This window comes from Monomorium pharaonis, chromosome 5 (genome assembly GCF_013373865.1).
Source record: "Monomorium pharaonis isolate MP-MQ-018 chromosome 5, ASM1337386v2, whole genome shotgun sequence".
In the NCBI taxonomy this organism is placed as follows: Eukaryota; Metazoa; Arthropoda; class Insecta; order Hymenoptera; family Formicidae; genus Monomorium; species Monomorium pharaonis.
Genome location: NC_050471.1, coordinates 6,273,773 through 6,290,951, shown reverse-complemented (window position 1 = coordinate 6,290,951; position 17,179 = coordinate 6,273,773). Strand labels below are relative to the sequence as shown.

General features: G+C 36.8%; 3 protein-coding genes across 5 annotated transcripts in view; 1 reads left to right on the top strand and 2 right to left on the bottom strand.

Moving 5' to 3' along the window:
- Positions 1-4,535, top strand: part of LOC105840080 (proto-oncogene tyrosine-protein kinase receptor Ret) — a 53,982-nt gene extending 49,447 nt beyond the window's left edge. Inside the window, exons 16-20 of the mRNA XM_012686833.3 lie at positions 85-286; positions 633-762; positions 1,143-1,344; positions 2,264-2,442; positions 2,672-4,535. Coding sequence (XP_012542287.1) covers positions 85-286; positions 633-762; positions 1,143-1,344; positions 2,264-2,442; positions 2,672-3,078 — 1,120 coding nt within the window. The 3' untranslated portion in view covers positions 3,079-4,535. The remainder of the gene's footprint in view (positions 1-84; positions 287-632; positions 763-1,142; positions 1,345-2,263; positions 2,443-2,671) is intronic.
- Positions 4,536-4,754: 219 nt separating this feature from the next.
- Positions 4,755-8,856, bottom strand: LOC105840082. Of its 2 annotated transcripts, none has more exons than XM_036286786.1 (9): positions 8,475-8,856; positions 7,449-7,509; positions 7,225-7,394; positions 6,882-7,112; positions 6,308-6,619; positions 6,082-6,186; positions 5,838-5,995; positions 5,318-5,723; positions 4,755-5,093 (listed from the first exon to the last, which is right to left on the bottom strand). In XM_036286786.1, exons 2-9 carry the CDS (start codon positions 7,478-7,480, stop codon positions 4,867-4,869), a joined length of 1,641 nt encoding a protein of 546 aa, XP_036142679.1. In that variant the 5' UTR covers positions 7,481-7,509; positions 8,475-8,856; the 3' UTR covers positions 4,755-4,866. The 2 variants fall into 2 exon arrangements, with proteins under 2 accessions (XP_036142679.1, XP_012542289.1); XM_012686835.3 differs by having other exon boundaries at positions 7,225-7,377; positions 8,475-8,855.
- A 1,317-nt stretch (positions 8,857-10,173) lies between these two features.
- Positions 10,174-16,732, bottom strand: LOC105840086 (homogentisate 1,2-dioxygenase). Of its 2 annotated transcripts, none has more exons than XM_012686839.3 (8): positions 16,643-16,732; positions 16,360-16,495; positions 15,793-15,938; positions 15,399-15,585; positions 15,142-15,321; positions 14,391-14,614; positions 13,928-14,054; positions 10,174-11,755 (listed from the first exon to the last, which is right to left on the bottom strand). In XM_012686839.3, the coding sequence occupies exons 1-8, from the start codon at positions 16,658-16,660 to the stop codon at positions 11,427-11,429; spliced, it is 1,347 nt and encodes a 448-aa protein (XP_012542293.1). In that variant the 5' UTR covers positions 16,661-16,732; the 3' UTR covers positions 10,174-11,426. The 2 variants fall into 2 exon arrangements, with proteins under 2 accessions (XP_012542293.1, XP_036142814.1); XM_036286921.1 differs by lacking the exon at positions 16,643-16,732 and adding an exon at positions 16,570-16,640.
- Between the last annotated feature and the right edge of the window lie 447 nt (positions 16,733-17,179).

Here is a 17,179-nt window from a genome sequence, read left to right as displayed (position 1 = left end):
GGAACGCCGGACGGACGGATTATTGACCATCAATTTCCTGGATAATGCTCGCGGTTTATGGGATAAATTTACACGAAATTTCAGTAACTATCTGAGACGCAGCCGGCACTTGGAGTCGGAGAGTAGGATCCCGGCACCGACGTCACTGCTTTCCACTTCGCCGATCAACGTCGGCGAGGAATCGCAATGTAGCGATAATGCATTGAACTATACTATAACGCCGCGCGATATTCTCTCGTTCGCCTGGCAAATAAGTAAAGGAATGGCATATCTCGCCGATATTAAGGTACGGTAATACATGTCGGAATATTCAGAAAATTACATATCTGGAACTTTGTTTCTAAATTATTAAACTCATTATTTATGAAATAAAATATTTAAATGGAAAAATATTCAAAATATATAATAGAACTAACTGAAAATTGATAACAGAGAGAGAGAGAAAACATTGTAATAATATTATTTAATAATATTCAAATTGACTTTTCTTGCAAATTAGTTAATGAAATTTAAGAGTACGCGATTGTAATTCTCTCTGCAATTCTCTGGAAGGTAAAGCGAAAGTCTAGAAATGTCTCAACTCGACTCGGTCAAGTCATTAGCAATTAATCAAAGTTTCGTCCGCACTGCAGTTGGTGCATCGGGATCTCGCGGCGAGGAATGTTTTGCTTGCAACCGGTAAGGTTTGCAAGATCTCGGACTTCGGTCTAACTCGTGATGTATATGAGGACGATGCGTACTTGAAGCGGAGCAAGGGACGAGGTAAGACCGTCTGTCTAATTAATAATTTGTACTCCGATTCGAAACTTGCGGATTACCTATTCTCTCATTATTTATGTAGCGGTGTATCAAATAATAATTTAGTATCCAATAATATTTTATAAATTATAAACTTGTATCTAATATTAAGAGAAATCTAAATTATCGGACAAAAAATATCGTAATTCAGCATTGAAAAATGCGATATTACGAGTCGCACGAACGATATTTTAGCTTAATAGTAACGACCCTAATTCAACCACGACGGAGTAATCCGGTCGTAATTCTTTCGGGCGGATTCGCGAGGAAAAACACCTTTAATGACTCGCACGAGCCCGACTGTTACTTCGCGTTAGCCAAGGTTTTACGGTTCGTGCCCGCAGTGCCTGTAAAATGGATGGCGCCAGAATCCCTGGCCGACCATGTGTACACCAGCAAATCGGACGTTTGGAGCTTCGGCGTGCTCCTGTGGGAGTTGGTCACGTTAGGAGCCTCCCCGTATCCTGGAGTGGACGTGCATAATCTCTACAATCTACTGAAGGCCGGCTACCGTATGGAGAAGCCGGCTAATTGCTCGCAACAGTTGTAAGTGCTTAACAATCGCCTCGTTAGTGATTTAAAGTGCTTAACGTTCATTAATCTTAAGAATCATCAATCTTGTGCCTACTTTAGAAATTTAGTTTCATTTATCGTAATTCATTTCCTATTCATTTACTAAATGAATTCACGTCTCAGAATTATCTTTTACATAAAAGTTGCTTTCTCCTTCAACACAATGATTTTTTTTTTCACAGTTGCTTTGTATATACAATTTTTCTGTATTATTATTTTCTTTCCCGCTCTTCTTTCCCTTTTTTCTCTCTTTCTACACTTTTCATAATTACCTTTAAAAAAAATTATTATTTACGTTCTTTGAAACTCGGTTTTTTCCGAGTTCTAATTGAAAGTTAACTCAACTGACTAATCAACGTTGATAAAATCAAAGGACGTAGAACTGCGTGTAACTTGTACGATATTCATAATTACGAGGGACTCGTGCGTAATTATCAGAGGGAGTTCATGATTATAGTAGCGTGACTTCGTATCATATGTGAAACATTCATCTTCTGTGAAGATTAGATCGCTGTACTGCGAAATCAACCTCAATACATATGCTGTGTATGTTTATGTTACTAAATTAATGATGTAGTAATAAAATATGCAATGTGAAGTAATAGTAATAAACAGAAATAACTGAATCCTCGAACGTGACAGGAAATCTTTTCAATTAAATTAAACTATTGCCAAAGATATACTCTTGGAAAAGTGCTAGCAGTTGAAATAAAGTAGGTTAACTATTTCAGCGCGTCGTAAAGCTTGTCATAAAGCTGCATTCTCTCTCTCTCTCTCTCTCTCTTTCTCGCGAAAGACGAGACAGAGAGAAAGCGCGAAAAAACATTTTTATTTTTTATAACTTCTAAAGAAACATCTTCAAATCGATTGTAAAAAAGTGATATTTTTTCAGATACAAGTTAATGGTGTCGTGTTGGCATCAAGAGCCCAGCATGCGACCGTCTTTCAAGGAACTAACTAGTCATTGGGAGCGCATGCTAGAGGATGGTGTTGAATACCTCGATCTTAATCCACGAACTGTTCACAATCAAGCCTACTTTGCATCTCTACAAGGCTTGGACACCGAAAATGGCAAGTGAAACAAATTGATTCAAAATACCGTCGTCTATAAATGACTGTCATCATTATTAATATTTCTAAGAATTTAAAGAAATTTCTAAATCTTGATAGTTCAAAATTATTTTCAAATTCTCGGCTTGGAAAATTTCTAATGAATCAATTATTATTAACAGTTGTTTAACAATTTGATTTTGTAATAATACACGATTTTGAATTCTTAAAATTCAAACCTTTTTTGCAGGTTCTGGTAACAATCAAGTGAATAACGAGACTGCTAATGGGACTCTAAGGACAGATACCGTCAACTACCTCGGCCGAATATCTTCTGAGCCTGTCACAAAATGCGACAAGGTGGACAAGCTGCAGGCGCTCTGGCAACCGTCTATAGCGTCCTTCCCTGACGAGCCCATGAAGTCATCTTACGTGAACGAACGACCCGCAAACTTGACCGCCAATCATTACGAAAGTCCGATAAAGCTGAGAAATGTCAGCGTGACCAGTAACAGTGAAAACGACCTAAGAACACCTCCTAACGAACGTCCTCAGTCCTATATCGATATGCAAGGGAAGAAATCGACGGAGACAGAGGACCTCTTGATGTTTGGGAGCACGGATGACGACAGGAATGACAATAACGTGACGAATTGATCGACGTAATCTCACGTTGAACATTTGACAAATGAGAAAAATCCAAAATAAGAAAACACATGAGTTTTCTGAATATCGACGAGCTTTCGTCGTCTTGGGACGGATAGGCGATATGGATGGAAAGAAATAAATGTAGCTGATTGAGGGAACAATTGCAAATTATACGAGAAAGAGAGGCATATTTATTTAATGAGAAAGTATGAGAGAAAACTGTGTGCGAGCAATTGAAAACGAATGATTCACATGAGATGATGGGTATCATTGTTTATGGCAGTTTATAGGAATTGAGGGAGTGACACGATAACGTGCTGAATGAATGACAATTTGCACTTGTGAAAGAACAAATATCAACCCCGCGGAGTTGAATAAGCCGCGATTCAAATTATATCGCGAAAGAATTCCTGAAACAATTCTTGATCGAACAAAAGGCTCTATAGGAAGTTAGAGATAAACTATATCGCGCAAAGCAGTTACTATACCAAGTGTAAATTAATAATTAATTTGCAATGTTTTTATGTACTTAAAGTACGGCTGTCTGTCGTTGGTAAAGCCGCTTTTAATACTATTAATAGTAATAGTTACGCGTTATTATCAATCGTGCGATTTCTTAAAAAAGACGTTGTATATTTAGCATTCAAAAATTTTTTTCTGTATGTCACACCATGCGACTGTGATGAAGTTTGAGAATAGTTGCTCATCGAGAACAAGCTATCCAAACTAAAAGCCATAAGATGTTTCCTAACTATAATCGTTAGCAGTTTCCGTTACAAGTACAAGTTCCAATAGTGCAAATAAGTGAGAAAACGTTTTCACGATTAATTTTAAAATTTTTCACCTGAGGCCGCGTAATTTAAGATATGAACCGTTTAGGGAAGTTGCAGATTTGGTCTTCCATCAAATCTTTCTTGATAGATAGATTCGTGGTTGTGAAATTACGAAGTACGGCACCCTACTATTTAACTTGAAACTTAATTGTCACGCTTTCTTTCGAAACGAGATACTTTTTATTGTCGCACTAGCTTTTGTGGCTTTCGTGTGCCCGACACAACGAAGCAGCAGATCGCACGCAGATCGAAGTGATACGACAGAAGCGTAAGAGTAGTATTTTTTACGAGACGCGTGTGTGGGCTCCGGTTGACACGACGTCATATCCGAAGAAGACTGTGTTTCGCCGTGTACCTCACTGGGAACGGAAATCGTCCCTTTTGTATTTATGTATAAGATGCAACATTCCACCCACGATTAGCCTAGTTATTTATCGTACGGATTTTACGACACGACTGCATATGATTTCGACTAGTACCACATTTGATGTTTTTTCCCCCCTTTTTCTTCTTAAACCAATCCGGGGCATTAACATGTGGCGCACGCGCGTTAAGAACCGGTTAATATTGTGCCATATTATTTTCTTGTAATTGATATATCACAAAAACATATAAAAGACGCTTCCAAATTGATTATTTTTTTATATTACTCTTACCCGATTCCTAACAGTGTTTCCTCTTATTGCAATGGCGATCTTCTCAAAATTGAAAAAAACGTTAAAGGGAAATACAGCGATTGTAATATGTAATAAAAAATTTGTTTATCAGATTACAATATAATTATACGTATACATGTAAAACACGATTTTCAAGTTTCAGAATGCAGGAGCGTTGAAGACGAGACACGATAAATTTGTGGAAAATTACTCTTTTATTCTAATCAACTACAATCACATATAAAATCAATTGATAATAAAATGATAAGAAAATAATCTCCTACATGCTATTCATACATATAAAAAAATCACAAGTTCAGCTTATCTATGCGAAATTCGCAATTATTCCTCGCGGAATTATTGACAAAGGACTTTTCTTCGTCAATCTCTCCAAGTAAATTCAGTTCGTCAATACGTGTCGTGAAAGATTGAAGCATGACATCGCTGTCTGGCGAATCGGGCCTACGCACTTCGGTGGATCGATCAGCATCGCAATTTGCAGTCTCTTGTACGACGATTGGTGGTAACAGATCGTCTTAAAAAAATCCAGAATCACTCACATAAAATTGTTGATGCAATAATAATAAAATAACATCTCCATCGAGCACAAGGAAAAATAAATAAAGCACAGAAAAAGTAATCATATCTGCTATATATCTGCTATAAATCAAAGAATTGTATGTGAAGAAGAATAATGCGATAACAAGGTGTTGTTGTACATCAATTAAATCGAGTATTTATCACGATAAAGCCACTCACCGGTCTCCTCGGTGTTCTTCACAATCGCACTGGTGGCCTCATCTTCGGATATCTTTGCCGTAGCGAATCTGATGCTCTCCAGCAGCTCGTGGTTCGACGACGTGAAGAATCGCAGACAGGCAATACCATGGATCATTTTCACGAGCCTGGTAAGGTCTTCGGGTATGCGGAACTTCTTGAAAACCCGCGCCTCCTCTGGTATATGATCCGGCTTGCAGTACGGCAAGTATACCGCGTAATATCTCTTATTTCTACGCGGATAGTTCTCCTTCAGCAGTCGCAACAGGTGGTTGTCTACATTTCGATAAATGATTGTCGCGTCGGAATTCGCAGACGTCGGCGGCGACGTCACAACCAGCACGACGTCCGCGGTCTGAAACGCCGTGTTGCACCAGAGTCCTGGGTCCTGTGATCACGCATTATTAAATGAAATTCAATTAAACTCCTGTAATCAAATTGTGAGTCTACTTCGAAAGCAATTGCCGCAGTATCACGTCGTCGATTTATTATGATTACTCACTTTGCTGGCGGTTTCTGCAATATCAAACATGTCGATCATGGCGTTGATATTACAGTATCGCAGATACTTTGCGAATTCCGCCATCACGTTCACGTGCGACGGATGTGTCGGTGAGTACACCAATAAGCAGTTTGGCCTTATCGCCAATCTCTTTAAAACTACATATAAAGGAAAAAAAATTTATTGAACGAGTCAGAGTACGTTCCTTTGCTTGCGAGGGAAAAAGAATCGACAAAATTCTCACCCCACTTTCTGTACAGCTTAAACACGTTGTACACCGCGTACAACAGTACAGGTGGTATCCATATCAAGCTAATTATCATAATCAGCAGTCGGTCGGAGGCGTGTTCTACCACAATAGGAAATCAATATCATTGAGAGAGAAAAACGATCGAGAGGAAAAAGAACAAGTTGACGAGAAAAAAAACAAAGAGAAAAAATAAAAAGGATAAGCTGAATCGCGAATTTACTTATGTGTATGTAGGGCGACGTGCTGTTCGCACATCCGTCCTCGCCGCAGTCAGGATGCAGGGCCGCGACTCGGACGCGATAGACGCCTTCCGGGACCGAGAAATTGTGCCGTATCACGTGCCCGTCGTTCCCATTCGCGAGGACCGTCGTGCTGACGATCGTCGAGCCTGTGTCGTTCCTAATCAGCCACGCCTTGTACTTCGTCACGTTGTACGTCGACGGAAGCGGTTGTACGTGCAGTGCCAGAATCGGCGGGTCCGACACGTCAATGTATATGAAGGGCGTGAACGTCTCGACCTGGATGCCGTCCTCTGAAAGAGACAGTCGAAGGGACAGTTACGAAGGGCGCAAAGTCATACGCGAAGTAGAAATGAAGAGACCCAATAAACACCGCTCACAAATTACATAACTGTTGTAATTTTCCACTCAACAATACATAACTTTTACAACACTGTTACATAACTTATGACAGTGATATAACTGTTATACGTTATATATTGTTAAGTAGGAAATTATAACTAACAGTCTTTTGATTGGTGTTTGCCGGGGAGAGAGCTAACGAGAGAAACCCACCGATAAGTTCATGCCGCGGTACTTGAAACACGTACTCCCTGTTGTACGCGTAATTCTTTCCGATCGCAAGGTATTCCAAGCGGTACGGGGCTCCCTCGTATTCGGTGCCGGAGAACGGGCACGACACGTACAAGTCTTTGGGAGCAGGGTGGCTGGCGTTTCCGTAAAACTCTACGTGCCTGCACGCGTTCTCGTCGTTATCATCGACGTTTTGATAACGTGTGATTAACCCTAGTTTACACAAAGGAGATTTCTTTTAATCTGCACAGCGACGGAGAGATATTGAAGATATACACCTATTTCGGGTGTGCTAAAGTATGCCGAGCAACTGATGTTTCCTTACTATGAAAATTGATGTCCGAAACCGATAGGTTGAACGCAGTCGTTTTTTCGCTGCTGCTAACGTTCGTCACGTACGCGTACAATGTGAAAATTGCGACGTCGATGTCGCGCTTGGACGGTTTTCCGACATCCTCAAGTTTTAGCTTTGCACAACCTGAAAAAATTGTACGACTTTCAACGAATCTGAGAGATATTCTTCCTCCAAATTATATTATCGCTGCCTACCTTCGCCCCTTTGTACTGGCGTCAGTATACATTGGAAACCAGGTGTTGGAACCAGGTAAGTCTAAAAAAAAAAAAATACAAATTTACTGTGAATACAAAGTCTCGCAGATGTCTGTACGTGATATTGTAATTAGTCAGCTCTTGAGATGAAAAAAAAAAGGTTATTTCAATTGAATGACACAGAGCTAAAGATAAACTTTTATTTCAGGTTTTATCAGCAATCGCTTACATAATGCAAAAATGAGCATTTTATTTGTTATCGAATCTTATTATCTATCTATTCATGAGAAAGGCAGAGAGAACGAAAGATTATGTGTAAATCAATAACTAAAATCGATTAATCATATAAATATTAAGAATAGGCGTTTTTATGGAAGTTATACAAGGTGTTCCATTGTTCATATTACTTTTTTGAAAGAGCTTAATTAAATTGAAATAGTTTTTCTTTACGAAAATATTACAAAACTTTTTCATCTTCAGCATTATATCTCTTCGTGATTAAATTCATATTTAATTAAAAATTTAATTAACAAATTGAAAATGTCACTTATATAAAGCTAACAAATGCAATCCATTTTGCAACCTACTTGGCTACCTAAAATTTAATTCATAAAAAGAATTTTATTTCGCTTCCTCTTTATTTTTTTCTTATAAACCTGAAAATTATTAGTATCTCGATATTTTCGTGAAGAAAAAAAATTATATCTAAATTTAAAACATTAAAGTAATACGTGAGAAAATAGTCACCCTGTATATACAACCTATTGTTATTGTACACATAACGCGATGTATACGTTGCTCCAAAAGTAACATACCAACAATATCCTAAGTTAAAATTAAAGGAAGTATTCGATTTAATTTTCATCTAGGATAATATAATTAAAATTAATAAATAATAGTTAAAAAATAAATTCGTCAAGTCGAAGAAACCACGTGATCCCCGAGACACCCTGTATACATGGTTGATGTGATACCTCAAAGAAACCTGTAGCCGTAAACAGATAATCAGAGCAAAGTGACACTTACCATGTTCTGACAGTAGTCCGGATAACAATACGAGGCTGCGGCACGTCCAGTCAGCCAGGAGCACAGGACGACCGCGGCGACGAGGAAGCCGTCGCGTATTGTCTCTTTCATTCTTCCGGGTTTATTGTTCGCTCACTTGACGACGCGCAACATTCGACGGACCGCACGTGTCGACGCTGAACCCGACGACATGTCAATCACCGCGCGGCGAAATCACGACGGAATCACGATGACAATTCGTACGTCCAGTTATCATTCCACGGTTTTCTGATTCACACGCGCACAACGTCGAACGACGCAAAATACCTCCGGCAGAACGGTGTCAACGATCACTTCTATCGGGCCCGAGGTCGCAAACTGCGCGTCGATGCGAGGAAGACTCTGCTGGGAACGCCAGATACTACTAGGCATTGCTTGTCGACAAGAACGATCTCTGCAAGACGGATCATCGATGACTCGAGTCATTCAGTGGTTTTACCGTGTCGAATCGGTTATGATTCAAAAGGAGAAAAACATGAAAGATTAATCGATACTGCTTTTCGCGATTCGGAAATATATATATTTTTAGCAAATGTAGCGCAGACTGTAAGGAGCAAGCAGAAACTTAATTGCTAAAAGAACAATCAATTTCCTGTCCTTGATAAGATAAAGAATAAAGGGGTATGTTGTTAAAATACGATATCGATTTTCAAACTGCAAATTAAACGTGATACGTAATTGGAGTGAAACAAAGAAAGAAAAGTGCTTTTATTTTATAAAAGTATCTTTTTATTTTATAAACAATTTTATGATGCGTTCGTTTAAAACAATAATTATCGTAGATAATTATCGCAGGATTTGAGATATATTAGATAATAATACTAATGACTCTTATTGTCTTCAACGGTGAAATAATTTCATGAACGTTTATGCGGATGTTAAATCTTACAATCAGATATGAGAGTTTAATCTTATCATGAACCACATCACTATGAACATGAATTATAATCATAATCATATTATTATAATGCAATATTATTTTAAATTATAGTTCTTCTAAATTAACATCTATTATTTATAACCAAAAAGGTCATATTCTATTATTCTAATATTATTCTCTACATTTATCAAAGATTGCTCTTCTCTTTTTTACCTAAAGTAAATTAAAATTACATGCACACACACATACACCTTACACACACACACGCGCGCGCGCGCTTATTGTATTTATAATACTAGATTTATAAAAACATTAATTCTTAGAACGCGAATAAGGTTAAGTTTTTTACAAAAGTTATAATTTATTTTATTTAAACAATTTTATAATTTGTTTTAATCTGCTTAAAACATGTAAAAACTTTTATTTTTATTTCATAAAGTTTATATATAATACGCTTTTTGTTTAAATTATAAGTTACAATTTAATTTGGAAATAAAATATATTTTAGTAAAAAAATATGTGAATTATTTAAAAAAATATTAATTCTATTTTTATTTACTGTGATTTGATGTTTCCCTTGTAATTAATACTAAAAAATACTTTAAAAGCAGAAAATATATAATAGACCAACTTTAAATTAACTCTAGTTATTTAGAAATACAAAAGTAAATGTAAATTTTAAGAAAAACATATGCCAATTTTTCGACAAATTTTTCTACTCTTGTGAAAAAATCCGAAACAATCCGCGGAAAAAATGAAAAAGAAACTGTTTTTTCCAAGCCTTTAATATCTTCATTGTTCACTCGTTTATGCAAAGTCAATAGATGTACATATTTAAATTATTTTTTTAGATATATATATTTAAATTTATTTTTAGTTACATTTTAAAAAATTATCTAAATATTTAAATTTTAGAAAATGTAATTCAGAACAACGTATCCTATTTTCAAAAATTACGATGATAATATTCGCGCAGATATTAGTATTCACAAAGTTACGCAACAATGTGTTTTATTAATTTCTTGAGTATTACAGCTAAGTTACTTTTTGATTGTTATTACAGAAATTAATTATTTGATTACTAAATATTATATCTTACTTTTTAAATCCATCTATACTATTTCAATACAATTTATTGATTAAGTTAAAAGTATTTATGTATCTCAGAAGTGCCAAACTAATCAATTCCAATTTTGTAATTTTACTAGAGAATACATTTTATAATCTTATCAATTTTTTCTAGTTTTCATGGAGTTAATTATTTGTCTTTTACGAAACTCATTCTACAGTTACACGGCACGTTTTGAAAAAATATAAAAACAACTAATTTAGTAATATTTTACTATTGCACTAATAATATTTTAAAATATAACTAATATATTTTCATAGTATCTAATTATCATTAAAAAGTGAAGTTGAGTACTTTTTAATGTCAAAATAAATTTAAGTGCTTTTAAATGTCAGTAATGCATAATTTAACATACTTTCGTCAAATTGCATATCGAGAACTCGCTAGCAAGTAGATGCGATTAAAAGTTCTTTGCACCCGGTAACATTCCTTGTATGAACGCGATGTTGGCGAATTTATAATCAGTCCCCGCTACACGCACCAGATAACTTTGCAATTTTATACTACATCTTCATGGATACGACACACTATGAAAGAGGCAAACGGAGAAGAAAAAAATTACAACGCCTGTTCTTTCAATAACAAAAATATTAATATTTACCAGTAATAATAACTTAATAATAAGAGATATCTCAAATGCTCTTAATAATGTGGTCGCTATTGAAAAGAAAAAACTCTGATGTCTTTTCTATTTTTCTTCGTTAAAATAAATCATCAACTTCTTTTCTCGAAGTTGATTCAAAGTTGCGAAAATAAACTGTCGTACGAAAATTGTGGTCTTAAAAATTTGTTCTGCCTCGAGAGAGAAGAAAGGTTTATCTTTAGAAAATTTATCTTTAGAACTGATAAAACAGATCGTCTCCTTCGTAAATGCGTCAAAAAATGAAGACATCTGATCGTCGTCTTAAATATCTTTGACCGGCTTATCAGTGAGGTCAAAATGTTTCTGTAGACTCTGCCAGCATTTGTAGTACTCATTATCCAGTTTGTTGCAAAGCTTGTTAGCCCATTCTGTCACAGCCATGCTGTATGAAGTTTCGAACATAAATGCCTGCGTACCATCGGCAATCCGTTCTGGCATTAACTCGTTCTTAGACGCAGCATCGAAACATTGTTTATCGGGACCGTGCGGAGTCATGATAGAATGTAGTGATGCACCACCGGCAGAAAAACCATCCTCCTTTGCTTCGTAACGACCCTTTATCAATCCCATAAATTCGCTCATACAGTTTCCTTAAAATCCAACAGCAGAATGTCAAGAAATTTTAATTATAAATACAAGCTGCATTATATAAATTTATAGATATGTGAAATTATTCTAAAATGTAACAGAGACAACGATTTATTACGAACCATGCATAATAGCTACAAAAATTATAATGCCATCTTCTCTTCTAAAAATTAAATTCATAATGACCATTTATGTAATTTTTTGCAATTTTGAAAAGATTTAATTATGCATAAGAGGAATAGCATAAAAAATCTATTCTACTCGAATAATAATAATACGTATATAACACTATATTTATATTTATGTATGTATAAGCGTTTGTTAATAGTAGCAAAAATTGATATAAATTACATATTTAAAAAGGACACAAAATAGCAAAATAGTCATATACGCTATTTCTTTCAAATTATTTAAACGAATCGAATTTTGAAAGAAACTTAATCGCTATTAAATCGTTAATTGCACTAACGCGTTTCAGTACTAACACCATGACAACGAATGAATGGCGGATATCATCGACAAGTCGACATGCAAAACGAGCACGTCACGAGCGATTCGCGATCGCGCAACGAGACGCAGCAGCCGGATCTGCAATGGAAATTACGCGTATTTTGCATATTATCGCTCTCCACGCGCCGCCGACTTATTCATTAACGTGGAGAATGGCCCGCATTGAATACACTGCTATACTGGTTATCAAATCTCAGAGAAAGCAACGAACGGCTACTCTTACTGGTGCTCAAAGTATTCCAAGATATTGCTCGTAGCCTTGTTGTTGCGCAGTTTCACATTAGCAAAATAAAATTGTACTATTAAATATTAGTATAATGTATATAAACAAGTATCTGTGCAGAAAGGATTTAATTATTTAAATTGTTATTAATTAAATTTTAATATCCTATAGTATTTTAATATTTTAGCTGTAATAAAATAAAAAGAATATTATATAAAATAGAGTAAAGAAACCAAATTAAACAATCAAATAAAAAGTTGAAATAAAATAAATCAAAAAAATAATTTTTAGCTAAAAACTATTATTGAATATCATGAAATATTTATATTGACAATGACAAAGTACCTCATAAAGATATAATTTTTGTACGTTATTTTTTCGCAATTATTTTCTTATCAATTTTACGATAATTACCGAATAAATATGCATAATTTCTTTCATTTACATGTACACACACTTTCAATATTCACTGATGACAAAAAATAATTGCTTTCCGGAAAACCACCACGCGCTTAGTCTTCTGTCACGATTATTCCTATAATTTCGCAAGCATAACTTCTGTATAATAGGCGGGATGGATATATTGGAAGATACTGATAATGGCCGTTTCTCGTGGCTTTCAATTACTTAATGCATCGTAAGGATGCAACCTCCAGTTGATAGGCATCACGCTTGCGCATCTCTCTCTCTCTATTCTTGCACGCGATGGACTTTCTCAACAAGAGAGCGCGATAATGTAGCGAAATATGACAACGGCGACGGGGACAATCGCGTCGGTCGAACGAACGAAAGTGGCCCATCCCGTCCCGTCATAATCGATCGGATCGCGGCGACAGGAAATCGGTGAAACGACCTACCGGAGAAAGAGATATTGCGCGATCGGTCGCCGGGAAAAATTTCGAGTTTTCTCCGTGCCAACTCGGTTGCACAATTTTCAGGGGCGCTCTTCTGGAACGAAGACACCGCCGACTCGAGTTCGACGGAGCACTCGCGCTCGAACTCTTGCCGCACGTAATCGACCCCACGAGACCGGTGACTCGGGGAAAAAAGCCGCAGAATCCGCAATTTCTTGACGACCGTGTCTAGTAAACGCGTTACGGATCGACGGATCGATAGTTTGATCATCAAAATAGCTATCAAACGATTACCAAGCAAATTGAAGATCCAAAGGTCTAAAAAAAACTTGAAAGATATTTCAAGTACTCGGGATGTCTCTTAAATTGTTAATCGATTTGGATTTTAATTCTTACATTTTTGACGCACTTGTGTAATTTAAAACTCAACGTAATGTTGCGATAATCTTATTAAACGCCATTTTGGCGTGCACTTTGATTTCCCTTTCATGTTAAATCGCGTTAAGAAAAGTTTGCACAGACTAGTTTCATCTTTGCATCGGCGCGCACACAAATGCAAAAAATATACTTTCTAGGAATATACTTACGGTGATAGTAAGGGGGTCGGAAAGTATGCTCTTGTACGGACCATCGGGGTGGAAAGATCACAAAGTCGGCCGCGGCGGTTCCAGGCTTGTTAGTGGGGCACGTCAGCACGGTGAAGATGGAGGGATCCTGCGGAATTAATTGAGCTGTTTAACATTCCGAGAGTGATTAATCCGATGAATATGCAGGAGGATTAAAAAGAAAGAGGATTATTTACCACACATTTGTTCTACGTTAAAATCTAAAATCCATATTAAAAAAGGATTAAGTTGAAAACAGCAAGTGTTACAAATAAAATTCAATCAACCGCGAGCTTTCCTTTCATATTTCATATTAAAAAAATTGTATTTTATGTACGAAATAATATTGCAATTCATAGAAAATTTTTTTTGAATCTTAATCTTTTTAAATCTTAATCTTAGAATTTGTTACAGATATCTATGACGTGCGATAATGTTTACTCACGCAATGATCAAAAGAGACGGAATTGATGACCATGAACCTATTGAGATCGTATTTGTATGGTACGTAATTGCCATGCCACGCAACCACGTCAAAGGGACTATGACTTTGATTAGCCACAAACAACTTTCCATGATATTTACACACGATCTCGTAATCGATCTCGCGATCCTCATATGAAGCCACTGGTGTCTGAAAGTCTCTCGGATTCGCTAGGCCATTTGCTCCTATGTGTTAATTTAGCTTATTAATTTGCTCAAAGAAACATTAATTTTTTAATCAAATTTTTCGAAAATAGAAAAAATGAATTGTTTAACGACGGCATAGCCACTTATATAATTTTTTTCACAAAGATTTGTCTTAAAGATCAAAGTACGAAGTTTATTATTATAAGTCTATTATTAATATTAAGAAAATTACGAATTTAGATTAGTTTTTTCAAGTTTCTATAAATTATTAAGTAACTTCCACAATTAATTTCTCGATAGTATATAATTGAGACTGAGACAGACGGGGAGAGACGGGGAGAGACCGGGAGAGACGCGGAGAGACGGGGAGAGACCGGGAGAGACGCGGAGAAACGGGGAGAGACCGGGAGAGACGCGGAGAGACGGGGAGATACCGGGAGAGACGGGGAGAGACCGGGAGAGACGGAGAGAGACCGGGAGAGACCGGGAGAGACGCGGAGAGACGGGAAGAGACCGGGAGAGACGCGGAGAGACGGGGAGAGACGTGGATATAACAATGGAATTACCTATCGGACCCAAATCTGGCAACTGGAAATGATTATCGAAGACCTCGAGGATGTAACCTCTGGATGGGCCGAAGACGGTTATGGAGAATCGCATTCCCTGCTGAATGACACATATCTCGTTTGGCTCGCATTGTATTTTGCCGAACTCGGTGGTGATGTGCAGATCGCCCAACTGTGGAACTGCAATCGTATTTGGAAATTAAGATATATTTGTTTTTTTTTTTTGTCGAAAAAGTCATCTTTTTGTTATCACTTACCGATGAGAAAATCACCATCGGCGTTATAGAAAGCCCTATCTTTCATAGATGCGTTACACAAGTACACGTGCACCGCGACACCTTGGCGCACCTTGAGATCGCCGGCACCGCACAGAGTGTGAAGACCCTCGACAAAGTCGACTTCGGGATCTCGTCGACTCGGAATGTCAAAGGCCTTCCATCTTAACTAAAGCGCGGGCAATTAATTTTGGAAAAATTAGTTCTTCCGATAATTCATATTTCATTAAACGATTCGGTGCAATAGAAATCTATTCCACGTTTCTTCTCTCAAGAAAATTGAGAGAGAAGAAAAGAGAAAAATTTTTTAAATTACAATTATATTAATCGTTTAGTTAGATCGTTATTTTGCACCCTTGAACTCTTGAAAATTTACCTGGTTGGGATTGGGGTAAGTATCGTTCCAATCGTTCTTCATATAAGATTCGGCACCATGGGCTTTAATGAAGGGTTTGAATGGACTGTGAACGACGGACGGTCTTATCCGATACAGCCACGATCTTTTATTGTGACTACGCGGAACTAAAAAATAGAAATAATGGCATTTTCGAGTGATATAGCGTCTGGTATTGTATCAGAAACAAGTATCATTAAATTATCGATTCATCATTGCGAGAATGAGGAATCCAAATCAAGTAACATTTATTATCACACAATTCATGATATCTTAAGACTTCTCTTATCAAAATCTGATAAGACACAAGTTAAAGACTTGAAATCTAATCGCACTTAAATTAACACTTAAATAAGTTTATCTTTTTTGTGACGAAACAAATTTATTTCGAAACAAACGAGATTGTTCACATTAAAATTTGTTATATAAATCTATACCATCCGATTTACAGATTGCTAAAACTAATAATCAATATACAAAGTTTTCTTTAAGATAAATTGCTTCAGGAATGTTGAAAGAGTTTGAGCAAGTCGAGGTGATTTTACTCACCAGTAAACGCAGTGCCCGATAATTGTTCCGCATAAAGACCATATGGACATTTCTGTGGATTGTTCTGCCCAATGGGCAGCGCTCCTGGACAACGCTCATCTTCGCTGGAGAACTCACAGCCGAATCCCGTAAGATACTAGAAGATATTTTTCAATAAAATAAGCATACTGTCTTTTTCTAAATCAAATAATTTTCAGCTGTTATTTCTACCATTAAAAAAGGCTTTCCTTTAGTACATTAAATTTTTTCGAAAAATCAGTCAGAATCGAAACACTTTTGCTACCTTGAGCACGTCCTTCATAGCGCCAGGCGGTTTTTTCCTTTGGAAGACACCTCTCTTCTCTTAACACGAAATACAGAATTCCCGCAGCACTCTCCCGTTTTATACGAACGTGGTCGTCCTTAGACGACGATGACGGATAATAGATTGTTATGGACGAAAAAAAAAAACGTGTTTACTCCCGGACCAATCAAGCGCGACTATCCGTGTGGGCACGGCCACATTAATAGGCTGTCTCTGATAACCAGTCGAAGAGCCAGAAATTCCACATCATGCTACGGTATTATCGCCTCTCGTAGGCGAGACGAGCCCCTCGCAACGACACAGACTCATCGCATGTTATTATCGAGTCGTGTGAACCGTATTCAAATCAGTCTCCAACGCCAGGTATTTTCCATGAGAGCACCCGGTGAATTTTGATTTTGTTATTTCGATATTCTAGCATTTGAGCTCCTCAAATTATATGTACTCACACAATAAATATTCTACTTAATAATAGTGTTCCCTTTTACAATTTTCTTTATTGGCATCTGATGTCCA